The sequence below is a fragment of the Terrapene carolina genome, unplaced genomic scaffold (genome assembly GCF_002925995.2).
Source record: "Terrapene carolina triunguis isolate 2854851 unplaced genomic scaffold, T_m_triunguis-2.0 Scaffold212, whole genome shotgun sequence".
NCBI lineage: Eukaryota > Metazoa > Chordata > Testudines > Emydidae > Terrapene > Terrapene triunguis.
In genome coordinates this window covers 9,310,707-9,325,640 of record NW_020664563.1, presented here as the reverse complement: position 1 = coordinate 9,325,640, position 14,934 = coordinate 9,310,707, and the positions used below count along the sequence as shown (strand labels likewise).

General features: G+C 45.6%; 1 protein-coding gene across 1 annotated transcript in view; it reads left to right on the top strand.

Annotated features, from left to right (window-relative positions):
- The window catches only part of LOC113407536 (tenascin-R-like), a 79,909-nt gene extending 65,838 nt beyond the window's left edge, over positions 1-14,071 (top strand). Inside the window, exons 15-22 of the mRNA XM_026656153.1 lie at positions 1,210-1,353; positions 2,022-2,152; positions 3,606-3,738; positions 7,298-7,449; positions 9,632-9,728; positions 10,820-10,981; positions 13,398-13,561; positions 13,952-14,071. Of these exons, the coding sequence (XP_026511938.1) occupies positions 1,210-1,353; positions 2,022-2,152; positions 3,606-3,738; positions 7,298-7,449; positions 9,632-9,728; positions 10,820-10,981; positions 13,398-13,561; positions 13,952-14,071 (1,103 nt within the window). The remainder of the gene's footprint in view (positions 1-1,209; positions 1,354-2,021; positions 2,153-3,605; positions 3,739-7,297; positions 7,450-9,631; positions 9,729-10,819; positions 10,982-13,397; positions 13,562-13,951) is intronic.
- Positions 14,072-14,934: the final 863 nt, after the last annotated feature.

Sequence of the window (14,934 nt, the reverse complement as noted above, 5' to 3'; positions counted from 1 at the left end):
CTGCGATGCTCCCGGCCCCAGCACTCTGAGGACAAGGAATCCTGAGGCTGACCCTGCAATCTGAGCTCCAGACACCCTCACAGCTAGCCCAGCTCACCAAAACTAGACATGAATACGAGAGAGCCTCCAGTTAGCCCCAGTACTGAAGAGGGGGGAAATGGAGAAGATGCAGCCAGTGGGCAAAGAGAGAGTCCCCTATGCATAGATCTGGCTGAATTCTATTGTTTTTTTTTACGATTTCAACAATAAATATTGATTTCTATTTTTTATTTTTTCCCCAATTTTTAAATATTTTGATTTTCACAGTTGAGGGAAATAAAGGGAGGCTATAGGGGGGTCCCATAATTGACAGCAGGGCTACAGGGGCCTTCCTGCATGGCTGAGGGGCCCAAGACACTGGAGCGCAAGGTGCCAGGGATCATGGCCTGGCACAGCAGAGATCCTGGCCAAGAAAGAGGACAAGCCACTGGCCACGGGGAGGCCATCCCGCCGCTGAATGGCTCCATCCCCAGTCAGAGAATGGGGTTTTGCTGGCCCTGCAGGGCTCCCTGCACAGCCACAGGGCCGGTGCTACCCAATTCCTGCAGGTGCAAGGTAGGGGAGAGGTCTGCACTCCCACCAACTGAGGGTGGATATTTTTTCATTGATTTCAATGTGGAGGCTGAAATTGACATTTACTTACATCTGTTGCTTTAAACCCATTCCTGCTCAAGCTTGCTTCTAACAGCAAACCAAACTGCTCTGCTCACAGATTGCAGGGCAGCGAGTTTACAAGTTAGTAGCAAGAAAGGAGGCAGCATGATCCAGTGGGGAGGGAGCTGGGTTTTAATCCTGCTGACTTGCTTTGTGACCTTCCACAACTCTAAGCCTGTTTCCCCAGCTGTAAAATGGTGATCATAATTCTTATGTTCTTTGTAAGTTGCATGGAGAACCTGGGATGGGAAGTGCTATGTACGGGCCAGGTGTTGGCATGGTTTTTGTAAGGAGTGTGGGCAATGGCCATTCTCATTCTTCTGCAATCTGAAGGAAGAAGGACATCATTCACCCAAAGAGCGGAGACATGCTGGCAACACAACATGGTAAAATGCCACCTGTTGTGCCCAGGCAACCCGCCATGATAGGCTTTTGTTTCAAATGGTTCTTTCTTAGTCATATTTTAACAACAGAAGGGCTCCGTATTCAGTCCAAGCCAGGTCCATCTGATTTCAGTTGCAGGGGAGACCATTCTAGTGGACGGGGCCAACCAAGAATACCAGCTGATCAACCTGATGCCCAGTACCAGCTACATGGTCACCATGTATGCCACCAATGGGCCTCTCACTAGCAGCACCATCAGCACCAACTTTACGACTCGTACGTACAGTAACTTCTTCCCTTCTCCAACTAGGTGTCCTTAGTGGTTTTTATTTTGTCCAGCTGGGGAACAGAAGCCAAATAAGTTGTTAAACAGTCTGTTTTCTGTGCTCAGGAACCACAGAGGCACACAGATACCATGATGATAGGCATGGTATAAGAACCAGACTATACTGATACATGTGAGATGTCAGGGTCAGGAAGATGCTTTTCAAACACTCAGCAGTTCCTTTCTGCTGATCCCCCTAGATAAGATTTCCTGATGGCTTCCAGAGGAGACCCTTATCAGATCCTTTTCTTGCCCATTGCCGTAAGGCTGTATACAGGAGAACAATGGAATCTGTTTCACTATTAAATAGCTACTTGACAGACATTGTGCTTCATGCAGTTCAGAGCAATTGCATGACAAAAAAAGTCCATGTAGAGAATATTTATCTGGTTCCTAGTGCCCTGTAAGTGGAGCTCCAGCTAGGGGTGGGCAAACTGGCCTGGAGAGCAAGGGGGTGGATGGGCTGAGCACAGGATTGTGAGAAATCCCAGACTTCTGTGGTTCAGCCAGCACTCCTGTCAACATGACTCATGGATCCAGCATGCTGTTTCAATCAGCTGTAATAGCAATGCTAGTGTGTCAGACTCCCAATTCCCTGGGTTCCTATTGACCTTTGCAGTTCTGGATCCCCCGACTAACTTGACTGCCACTGAAGTCACCCGCCGGAGCGCCCTCCTTTCATGGCAACCTCCAATGGCAGAGATCGAGAACTACATCATGACCTATAGATCGACTGATGGAAGCCGAAAGGTGAGTTTTCACTGATAAAGGGGATTGCACTAAAACAAGAACCAGAGATTGGTGTGGTGGGGTGGGACTACTAAATGAGGCAATCCAAGTCACCAGAGGAAGGACAATGTTTCTGAGGGTTTTGCATAAATACTGAGGCTCAGGCTGACCCAGATGACAGACACAAGTTTCCTCATAGACACTACTATTAGATAATGCTTAGATAGGTCACAATCCATGGGGTAAGCCAGGAGATGGAGACAAAAATCAGTGCCCACATCTGCAGGTCCAAATGGGCAAGATACACCTAGAATGTTTGGAAGAAGTAGTGGAGAAAATTTCAGAACCTCTGAAAATTAGTCATTGGAGCCTGGAGAAAGGTACCCGAGCAATGGAAGGAGGCTAATATGGTACTTATCTTTAGGGAGAGTAGAAAGAGAGATGCAGGCAACTAATTCACCCTACAACACAGTGTGTTTGATCATTTTATGAGTGTGTCAATATCTGACTATGTGGAAGAAACATGCCTATGAACATTGCTTTATCAGAAATAGGTCATTGCAAACATGCCTAATAGTTTCCTTTGACAGTATTACTAGTTTGCAAGTGACGTAGGATGTTGGCATTTCAGTAAGGGATTCAATAAGAGCCACATGATCTGGCTGAACACCAGCTAGATTAAAACAACAGAGCACAGACTAGGAATTGGTTAACAGACCTGGCCAGCTCCACTCTTTACGCTGCTTTGGGCATCAGGGATGCCCTGTTTCAAGGGAAAGACGATGTCCTGAATTCAGGTCCTAGCAGGTACAGTAAACAGACCATCAGTTGTCTACAGGGAAGAGTGAAATACACCTCTCTGCAGAGGAACAGGAAATCGCCTGTATACCACTTAACCCCACCACCACCGCTCCAATAGGGTAAGTGGTACATAGATCTCTGCCGAGGGCTGAACTTCATGCTAAATGATTAGGAATTAAAGAGGCTTTTTGAACTACTCATTTTTCCATGAAGCACCTCAGTTGCCTTCCAATGAGGTTACACAACATGTTCCCTGGGCCTATGGAAATCAGTAATCCATGTACACAGGGACCATGAATAGCATCTGCACATCACCCCCTATTCTGGAGGACTTGCTCTGTCTAGTCACCCTAAATCTCCCCTGGGCTGAAGTTCAAAGAGGAAACATGGCTGAGCAGCTAAAGCTAAACCTAAGAGTCAGGCGATGTGGAGTCTAATCTGTTTTGCCCCAACATACTGTGTCTTAAGGTAAGTCATTTTCTCTCTGTTTACTCCTTGGGGAAATGGGGGAGGTAATACTACTAGGGGTGCTGAGAGATTACCGGGTGTAAATGGCTTTAAGATCCTCAGTCAGACAGCATGCACTATAAAAGTTCCTGGCTTCTGTTCCCTCGTTACGTGCTCTCTGGGTTCCACCTCTTGGCTTCCACTTACTTTTGTGACCCGCATCTAGGAGCTGATAGTCGATGCTGAGGACACCTGGATCCGCCTAGAGGGGCTTTCGGAGACCACGGAATACACCGTACGCTTGCAGGCAGCCCAGGATGCGATGAGGAGTGGATTCACCTCCACCAGCTTCATCACAGGTCAGGAGTTTATTCCCCACCTCGTTTGACCAGTTGTGCCATGCTGCGCCAGCCGCAGTCTCCCCTGAGTGTCTCAAGGAGATTGTCTATTACCTCCCAGTGCTAAGGAAGACAACTCGTCCCCTAACTCCAAGCCCGCTCATGTTCCAGGGCCTTGGCCCCCTGCCCCTCAACTCACCCAAATACACAAAGCCAAGACTTAAGTTCTATCTCAACTTTCATTACCACAGGCATTACCCTCCCTTCTCCTTATAAAGGGCGTAAACCAGAGATAGGAACCAGATCTGGATTCTGCCCTCGTCCAAGGGTATTCGGATCCAGGCTTTGAATTCAGGCACCATGTCTAATACGGAGATCACCTATTTCAAACAGATCCTTTTGCCTTGTTCTTGCTCCTGCTCCAAAGAATTAGAACATTCAGTGCAGGGGATACTCTTGTAGTGACCAGGGGATGGACTAAATGACTTAACAGGTCTTTTCCATCTCTAAACTCCATGGACATGATTCTGATCTCATCCTGATCTATATCAGGAACAACTCCACCTAGGTCAATAGAATTACCACGATGTACAACCAGTGTAAGGCCAGAACCAGTCCCTGTGATGTTCTGACTGCCCGACAGCACTGCTTTCCTGTTCTTTAGAGTAGTCCTATTTATTAAATATTCTACCCTCATGAAATGGATGTTGCCTTAAGCTGATTAAGACTCACAGTCCCCATGGCCCTATTGTCAGAGTGCTTACTAGAAGCAGTCTGCCCTGAAATACTGCATGTTGAAAACACTCATGTTAAAAATGTGGGCCGAGTATAGCGTCCAGTGTAGGAGAGTTTTATTCAGAAAGCAGCACTCAATAGGCAGTATGCACATTGTGCAGAGCTGAATCCAATTACATTTGTACCTCGGCTCTTCAAAAGAGATGAGAAAAAGCCTGAAGATGCTGTCCACTCTACAGTGCTGAAATCACTTCCTCTGTATTCATAGTTAGATTAAAAGAGCTCCCTTTAAATCCGCTGCAGACATACAACCAGTCAAGGCACATGGAAAGGCCTTGTAACCTGCTTTTATGTGATAACAGAAGCTAGCAACAACAAAAACCCTTCTTGTCTGATATATCTATAGATCAGAGCCTCTTACGCTATTCTTGCCTCGACTCCATTGGGCACAAAGGATTACAGCATATGCGAGAGGGGATGGAAAAGTAGATATACTTGTTGGGGATGAACTTGAGTTCAAGATGAAAACAAACAAGGCCAGATCCCCAGCTGGTGTAAATCAGCGAGGCTCCATTGACAAGGGAGATTATGCTGCGATTTACAGCAGCTGAGGATCTGACCCTATACAGAGTCAGAGAACGTACTGTAGATGGCTTCTTCCCTGAGAGACATGTTAGAATAGGTTTAAATGAAAATAGAAGCAAGTAACAAGCACAATATACCTGTTTCTTTTCTAATATATCTATGAAACAGAAGCATCTGGGGATAAACAATGAAACAATGAGATCTGTAGACTGCGGTTGCTTCCACCATTCCCTTGTTTAAGAGCCAGGGCATTGCATTACATTTACTCTAGCAACATATCTGGGCACTTTCCAGGAGAACAATAGGTTGTTTTTGTTGGTTTGTTTAAAAAAAACACCTTTATTTAAGACGTTTTGCTTCTTTGTGTTCACACATAACAGGGCTCTTTCATTCTTCCTGGCATATTAATAGCTGTCTGTTCCGTTTGTCTTTCATATTTGCATAAGGTTCTGGGGGAATTGTATACAAATGGTAAAAAGGAAAAAAATCAATACACTATTTATAATTTGTAGTTTGAAATTTCTTTCAAAGTCAGCTTCGATTTTAAAGATCTGAATATAAATTAAGAAATGTGGTCTTCACAAAGCACCAGGGACTACAACGCGTGTGTCTTTGAAGCAGATTTCATTGTGTGTTTAGTACTATACATGACAAGTCTCTCATTAGATCTTGTGTTAAAAAGCACAGAGACTATAAAATAGGGGCTCTTTGCCTTTTGGCCAAAATGAAACCCATTGACTATTCACGCCCCAAGAATGGGTGGGGCTTGATAGAATAGAAAAAACCAACAACAAAACCAGGGTTTGTAAATGTCTTCCCACTTTTTAATCCCACTCCCTTTGATGTTAAACTCACACGGGCATTGCACACCCAGTGAATGCAGTTTACACCCATTTCCTGTGTAACTGACACTGCCATTTAAGCCATCATTAAAACTGAATCAAAGATTTCCCCACAAGTTTGTGCCCATTTGTGCCACAGTCCAGATTCTCCTCACACATACACTAGTGTAAACCAGTGTAAGTCCACTGACTTCTGGGGAGTTGCTCCTTATTTACCCTTGGCATGAATGAAAACAGAATCTGGACTTGAGTATGAAATCTGGTCCACTATAATTAATATTTTTCACTGAGGATGATCACAGCTGTGGTCACTGGGCCTTGTTCTTCTCGCAGTTACACTATATCACAAATAACTCTAGTGGACAGGGCAAATTCCCCCTCTCATGTACAAAAGTGTAAATCAGTACAACTCCTACGCCAGTGATAAGCTAGTGTGCAACTTTTGTGAGCTAAGACTCAGATGCAAGTTCCTGATACTGCAGACCTATTGAGATCATATAGGACTGGTAAAGCATTAACTCAGACCCCCACACTGTGAGCATGTCTTCATTTGAAAATTGCATCAAGCTAGAACATGTCCACGAAGAATCATGCTACCTACCACAACGCTGACCATGACTTTGCAGTCTGCATAGACATGGACCAGTTGTGTTCAACACCATGTCTGCCGGGTCATGGGTAGACCCTGCTGAATTTTCTAACGAAGACGAGCCCTGCATGAACTGGATTGTCCTGACACTTACATGGATGTAGTAACTCAATTGAAATCAGTCTGGGTACATGTTTGAAGAACCAGTGTTGACGAGGAAAGAACATTGGTATTTCCCAAAATATCTGTGTATATTGGGAACAATTAATTGAACAAGATCCATGGAAAACTATCACAAGATGTCACACTCTCATTCATTGTACCCAGTAGAGTTACTGAGTGTCATGCCATTATACCTTATGGCATATGATGAGTTAATCCAGGCGTTCTCAAACTGGGGGTCGTGACCCCTCAGGGGGTCACGAAGTTATTATAGGGGTTTGCGAGCTGTCAGCCTCCATCCCAAACCCCGCTTCGCCTCCAGCATTTATAATAGTATTAAATATAAAAAAATGTTTTTAATTTATAAGGGGGGGGTCGCACTCAGAGGCTTGTTATGTGAGAGTGGTCCCCACCACTGAGTTAATTAGTATAAGCAATGAGCTTATTGCATGATGAGGCATGACATGTGAAGTAAGCCAAGAGATAGCTTATGCACTTGATGGAGTTACCATGATTTATCAGGATGATTCATGACCTCGGAAGTCAATTCATGTTCTTCCTGGATTGCAGTAAGCCTTGTGTGACGTTGTATCATATGGTTATGTCATGTGACATGTGTAGGGAGGTGCTGTGCCCTCTTCGAAGCTTTGCCTCTCTAATTTCACAGGAGGCCGCGTGTTCGCTAATCCTCAGGACTGTGCCCAGCATTTGATGAATGGCGACACCATGAGTGGAATCTACACCATCTCCATCAATGGGGACCTCAGCCAGCGAGTGCAGGTGTACTGCGACATGACCACGGATGGGGGAGGATGGATTGTAAGCCTCCATGTAGAACTCATCATCAGAACAATTAGAGCTGGGGCACATTTTTAGGACAAAAAAACTTTTTTTCCCATTGAAATCTGCAGTTTCGGGTTGACTGAAACATTGCGCGAATTTTTGTTGGATTTGGCAAAATGTTTCATTGGGGGGGGATTCCCCCCAAATTCAAAAGGTTTAGATTTTTTTTTTTAATTCAAAATGATTTTCATTTTAATTTTATTTCAATTTAATTAAATAAAATTTGAAAGGTAAAAAAACATTTTTTTTCTATTTTTTCAGTTTGGACAGTAAACGGGAACATCAGTTATTTGCACAGCTCTATTAATGTTTTCCATTTCCAGGCACCATCCTTCTATTCCAGAGGATCCCCCACAATGCTTTAGACACCATTTAGGGCCACATCATTCACAAAGGCCAAGCAGCCACCTCTGGGGAGGAATGCAGCAGCTGTTTGGCAGCACATGGCAACAGTTACGTGGAGGAAGGAAAAGTTATCCTAATCCAAGTGAAGGAACGAACCAGCTGGGTAGAATGTAACTTGCGGGGGACACCAGGTTTAACATCACTACTCTATCTCAGGGTTAAATTGCAACTGGCCTTTGAGTGGTTGTGCAAAGAGGGTTGTACTCCTTGCACTCTGGTTATAATCAAAGTCCCCATGCTCTTCTGATTGCAGGGACAGCTCCCTGCTAACAGCTACTGGGGCACAAGCCACCCCAAAGAAGGCAGGGAGAAGGTATGTCCAAGTTCCCACATGTATCAGCAGTGACGCAGGTCAGCACTGCAAGGCACAGCAGCAGGCACACTCCTCCTCAGTGCCCGGCTGGTCGTCAAGACATAATGCGTCCTACTGCAGCCCTGCGCCACCCCCTGTGCAAGGATAAAGCTAAAAAAACCAAGTCCAAAATATGCCATAGGACCTTCATGTCATTACTCCTCCAATAGCCTCTCCAGCAGCATGGTGGCTCCAACGCTATGCTAGGGCACTGGTACAATGGAAACAGTGATGTTTCCTGAATAACCAGCACTACTGCCTGCAGCAATGGGGTTTATCCTTCAAATCTCCCATCCAAGAACAAACCAAGCCTGATGCTGCTTAGTTTTGGAGTTCAGCTGAGACCACAACCCTTGGCTGTGTGGCTATAAGCCACAACAGAGAAACATTGTATGCCCATAATAAATTAAAGTAAAGCACAGCTCTGGCCAACACAGCTATGAAAGACAGCAAAGCAATGCACCAAAAGAGGCTTAATACAGTCTACTTCATTTTCCACATCTTAAGGAATGGGTTAATAGCTGTTAATAGGAGCTGCACTTGGAGAAATTCCCTTTGATTGATTTGAAATGTTTGCAGCTCCTTTTGGAAGTAAAGCATAGCCTGAAGCTGAAACTGATCTATTGTCCTATACATGAAATTAAATGGATACTAGCTTTCAAAGTAAATGATTTGCACTCACAGGGATCACCATATGGTGGTGTCAGCCATCAGCTAGAGTGACTTTGTACAGTGCTTTTAGAGGCAAATGCTACTTAGCTGAATCGCATAAACACAGCCTGACTCAGGTGGACCGGCACCAGAACCAGAGAATACTCTGCTGTTCCAACTGGATTGTGTTGTCACACTTTCCCTCACACATTATTATATACAAATGTTAGCATATATGCAGTCAGAAAAGGGCCTCCTAAATCAAAGTATAAATTCCTAACACTGCTGGTGTGGATTCTTTCGCCAAAGCTTTTACCTGCTTTTTTACTCTGCTTCAAAGCCTCACATCTGATTTCATGCTGAAGGGCTTACAGAAATAACTAGTTAAAAACAAAATCACATGCTGAAAAGCGGGCAGTGTTGTCCATTGGTTAGAGCAGGGAACTTGACATCAGGATTTCTAGATTCTGTTCCCAGCTCTCCAACTGATTTGCTGTGGACATCACTTAACTTCAATTTATCCATCTGTAAATTGACTGTTGCCATACATGTCTAACTTCCAGGCCTGTAGTGAGAATTAATACATTAACCTCTCAAGCTCTGAGCTCCTCACTTGAAAGGTGGTATAGAAAGGCAAAGCACTATCTTTTAATTTCACATATAACAAAGCCCATTTAGCTATGATCTATCATTGTTTCTGCATAGAGCAAAGATTCTTCCATGTGGCTTTCGTTCCTTCTCCCTTTGTAGGTGTTCCAGAGACGGCAGAATGGGCTGACGGATTTCTTTCGAAAGTGGATGGATTACCGGGTTGGCTTTGGAAACCTAGAGGATGAGTTTTGGCTGGGTAATGCCCTCACCTCTTTGTCTGTCACTGACACAGTCAGCCTGGCTGTGATCAGTGGACGCTTTGCATCTTTCAATCGGACACTTATCTCTGCAAGCTTAATTTCCATCTCTCTGTGTCTGCTTATCATTAAAGCGGTTATCTGTCCATCTCTCCCCTATTGATCTGCTTTTCTTCACCATGGTGTTTCCTCCTTTGTTCTGTCTGCGCTCATATCATTAGTGATGTGTCATGCGGAGGAAATGTGACATAAAAGGAGATCACAAAGGTGCAGCAGTTCCTGATTTGTTAGGTGGCACAGTAGGCTTTTTCACTGGCCTTCCACCCATAGAGACCTGGTTTCAAATCTCCTTCGGTCACAAAAGGAATGGAGCATGGCCATTCTGTCCAATTCCCTGGAAGGTTTTTGTCTGCATTATAAATACACTCTGCAATTTAACATGATTGGTAATTTCGTCTCAGAAGAGGCCCAGGCCTAGAATGGTGGAAATTGAGGAATGAGTGGGCGAGGCATTGGCAAAGCTCTGCGTGAGTGGAGCATGTACAACTAATACCCTCAATGGATGGCTGTAACTGGCATTTCTCATCCCTGATCTTAATGAGTGAGAATATTCACCTGAGGAAATGTAAAAAACAGATATTGATGATTTAGCATTGCTTCAGACCGGAATGCTGTCACACAGGGACAGGACTATGCATGTACACACTGGAGGTGGACCCACGGTGCAAACACCCTCCAAATTTAAGGTGTTTGGCATCAGAAGCCAGATTCAGATTTTGCAAATGATTCCTACTACAATGAGTCAAACCCCAAAACTGCAGAGCCAAATACTCCAGACTTAGAGATGCTAGAAATCTGGGTCCAGTGTCTTGTTCTGTACGTAAGTGTAACATCCACATTCAGTCACTAAGGGCAGAGACACGAACTGAGGCAGTGTGGCTTTTCTTCAAAGCACTGGTGATTTCTGGGTTCTCGTCCTCTGCATTTGCTTGCCGTGCATTTTCACTGAGCCCTGAATCTCCTTCCATTTTCCTCCCAGAATTGCCACCAGGTACCAGATCTCACCTGAACCCTCTGCTTTTCTCTGCAGGGCTGGATAACATTCAGAAGATCACATTGCAGGGACGCTACGAACTACGAATAGACATGCGAGATGGCCAAGAGGCAACTTACGCCTATTACGACAAGTTCTCCCTTGGTGACGCCAGGAGTCTGTACAAGCTCCGGATAGGAGACTACAATGGCACTTCCGGTACACACTATCACTAACAAGCACCTACGTGCAGCAGGAAGTTTTCTGGACTGGTGGGTCCGAAACGCCTGCAGTGCATAAGCTTGAGCAGTGTAAGGAAATCCCACCACCCAAAAGATTAATTCCTTTCCTGGATGCTACTACCACTCTGGCCCATCCAAATAGACGCCTTTAGTTGTCTCTGCTGCCTTGTGAGTAATTAGATAAACCAGTATGGTAATCACCGGGAGGCACATGTTTAATCAGCACATAGAATTTTCCATGGGCAGTTACTATACACCCATTGCTGTTCAGCTAATCGGATCTATAATGAGAGCTAGTGCCTCATACCACAATAACAGCAGATCAGCCTGTTAATGTCACGCTTCCATATGAACAGAAAAGCTGAAGTCATCCATATAGTACCATGATATACATGCCAAACGTTTGCTGCTTTTGTTAGAACGTTAGCCCAGCCACTGTTCTTGGATGAGACAGAACTGCTAAGCTAAACCCACCACAATGTTGGCAGGATGATGTTCTAACATTGAGATACCTTCGGGGGGTGGCGGGGGAGAACTCACTTCCACAACTAAGATTAGACATTTCAATGAATAACAAGATTAGCCGCAGCTTGTCAGGGACAGACAGAGGCAGCCGGGTCTAGTGGTTAGCAGAAGGTCATGTTTGGGTTACCAGGAATCAGGCAGGAGCCAGACACACCAATCCAGACAGGGTCAGACACGACTCAGGTCACCAGGAAGCAAGCAGATCAGCAGCTGAAGCACTGGACGAGGTGTCCGAGCAGCAGCCACCTAGGGCCTACTTGTGCAAACCGTTTCCTGTGCCTCTCTTTGGGTTTAAATATGATGTCTTGACCAATCAGAGCTTCCGGTGTTCCTCCAAGCAGGGCTCCCTGATGTCGCTTCAGGTTTAATGCTTTCTCCACTCAGTCAGCGAGTAGCAAACTGCCGGATGCGAGCAGGGACGTGTTAGATGAGTGGAAACCCTGGTTCAAGATGGAGGGGGGAGTCAGGATATAGCTATTCTAGCTTGGATAAAAATGTCTAATGACCACAAATGCCCAGACTCCAGGTACAAGGCAACCACTCTCTGCCTGGGGCTAGCAAGACACCCTCCACTGTATGTAAGATGTAGAATTGTCCATGCCTGTAAGACATCTAGTACTGGGAGAGGAAAGACAGTGGACTAGATGAACCGTTAGTTTGATACACCATAGCAGTTCCTATGGCCCAGATCCTCAAAGGTATTGAGGCACCTAATTCCCATTGGAATCAAGGGGAGTTAGGTACTTCAATACCTTTGAGGATCCTGGCCTATGTTTGTATCATATCTAGGAGTCTGACACTCCTCCCCTATCCCCAAACTAGCTGAATTATAATGTAACAAAACCCTTTGTGCTTCAAACCCGTATCTGCAGAGTTAATAATGACACAGAGGGGAACCACCCTTTTTGCTCCTTGAAAGAGGAGTAAAGGTTTCCCAGACAGTACATTTCCCTTGGGTTTTCCCACATGTGTACTCTGTGTGTGTATGCACACGCACATCCCTGTGTTCTTTTTTCAGGACTGTGCATAATTAATATTTTCTGGTCTCTTTGGTATTCTCTTGGGGCATTACAAAGCGTTTATTCACTTCTTATTGCCCATCATGCATTTAGGGTTATTTTGGAAACACAGAAGCATGACAGAAGTGAAGCAGAAGATGGGCCCAACCCAAAAACCCTAGATTGGAAAATCTCCCAACTGTAGGAAAGTTCACATCAGGATCCAAACTCTGCAACCAACACCTGCCTACAATGAGCCAAACCACCTCCCCGGATTTGAAAAGCCACAAACTTTGCAAACTCAGACTTATCTCTAATTACCATATTCATTACCCTTTCTTTTTTGAGCCAGTCAGACCACAGTCTGAAGGGACCAATGTTTAGAGGGAGAAAACAATCTCTTTGGCCAATGGGTGGAAACGGAAACCCTTCATCAGAGCAGTGATGGGTCCTCGCCTCACACCTACATCTAGAGTTCCAGTTCTGGGGTGTTTGGATCCAGGAATTTGCTTTAGCCATGAAATTCAGAACTGGACCTGGCTGCAGGTTTTTACCATCTCCAAAGCCCAAAGGGGTTCAGATCCAAGGATCTAGATTTTGTTCAGGCCCATCTTTACACCAGAGTGTCAGCAGAAAGATCTAGGACCCATGAGGTCAGGGGGTTAGGAACTCAAACTAATCTTATTCCTATAGCATTCTGCCAGTCTTCAACTCTTTGAGCTGGAGAGCTACAGATTAGCAGAATGAACAATGTTATTGCATTATTATAATTTACTCTTTGTAGTGAGACTAGCCAGGCCTGACATGGTCGTGCTTACACACTGCAGGCGCACCCCTGAGCCTCTCCTCACAGCGTCTCCCTTTATACAGGAGATTCACTCACCTATCACCAGGGACGTCCGTTCTCCACCAAAGACAGAGATAACGACGTTGCTGTTACAAACTGCGCCATGTCATACAAAGGGGCCTGGTGGTATAAGAACTGCCACCGGACCAACCTCAACGGCAAGTACGGCGAGTCCCGGCACAGTCAGGTAAGCGCGGAACCATACAGCAGAGAGATGGTGCTTCTCATAACCAGGAGCCCCAAGGTGCCTTTCCCAGGCCCTTCCCTTTCATTACACTGGGCAGATTCCATCTGGTTTCAAGAGGGAAACTTTCAAGCAATGTTTCTTGCCTTATGAGTGGGAGACACAGGAAAACTAATGAGTTAGCACATACGTGAGAGCAGCGGGGGATAACAAGCCAGAGAGAGAAACCTACACATTTCTTGCCCAGAGAATAATAAGAGAAGCTGCTTCATTAAACAAACTCTTTTCTTTCTTCCCACTTAACTTCCAAGTTCAAACGTGTTTCCTTCTTTTTTCCCCCTCCACCTGTTTTGTTGTTTTTGCCCTGTGCCTTGCTCTCCTTCCTGCCCACAGGGGATTAACTGGTTCCACTGGAAAGGCCACGAGTTCTCCATACCCTTTGTGGAAATGAAGATGCGACCCTACAACCACCGTAACGTCTCGGGAAGGAAACGACGGTCCCTACAGCTGTGAGCCAGCAGGAATCCTGCCCCTCCCCACCCCAGCCACCCGACCTTTTCTGTCATTCGTTTGTATTTTATAATATGAAAAGGGAAAAGAAATACTACTACTCTGAGCTAGCAACCTGGTCCATAGGAGTCCTGGAAGGGCTGACTGAGTGGCTGGTAGGCTTTGGAAAGGGAAGGGCCACAACACCTTCCCTGTGAAATGCCGAGTGCCCGCTCCCCCTGCCCACAACGGGGAAAGAGAGAGAGAGATGGATTTTTAGTATTTTTTTAAAGACTTATAAATCCCAGGTGAACCCCGTAGGACATGTTTTTGTTGAAGGTGCTCCCTCACCACCATCTCCGATGCAGCAGGGCCTCCTTCACGCTGCAGGTCCTGTCAGCCAGGGACGTCGATGGAGGCTGGCCTGGCCACGCTGTGGGGGCAGGTTTGCTTTTCGGCTGAGCTGTTGGACTAGGGCCTGCAGCTGAGGCGGCATGTAGCACCAGCTGCACCTGGGCAAGAGGGACCACACATAGTGCCCTGTCATTTGATCATACTCAGAGGCAACAAGTCTGATGCGCCTTCATCCCAGGGACAGAGACTCCACCTCCTCCCTCTGTCATACCAGCCAGGGAGAACCTGCCCCCTCCCCAACATAATGCCCAATCCCTCTGTTAGCCAAGATGATGCAGCTGTCCCTCTCCCTTTGACCAAGAACACACAGTGTTCCTTATCCCCAGGAGCTCACTACATGCGTGCACACATACACAGTGGGGAGAAGTGAATTTCAAGCTTGGCATTGTGTACCGGGTTACTGCAAGTCAAAGATCTCACAAGAAGCGTGAGATGTTTGTCTGCGTTGTATTCATTTCTCCTTTCCTTTAGAG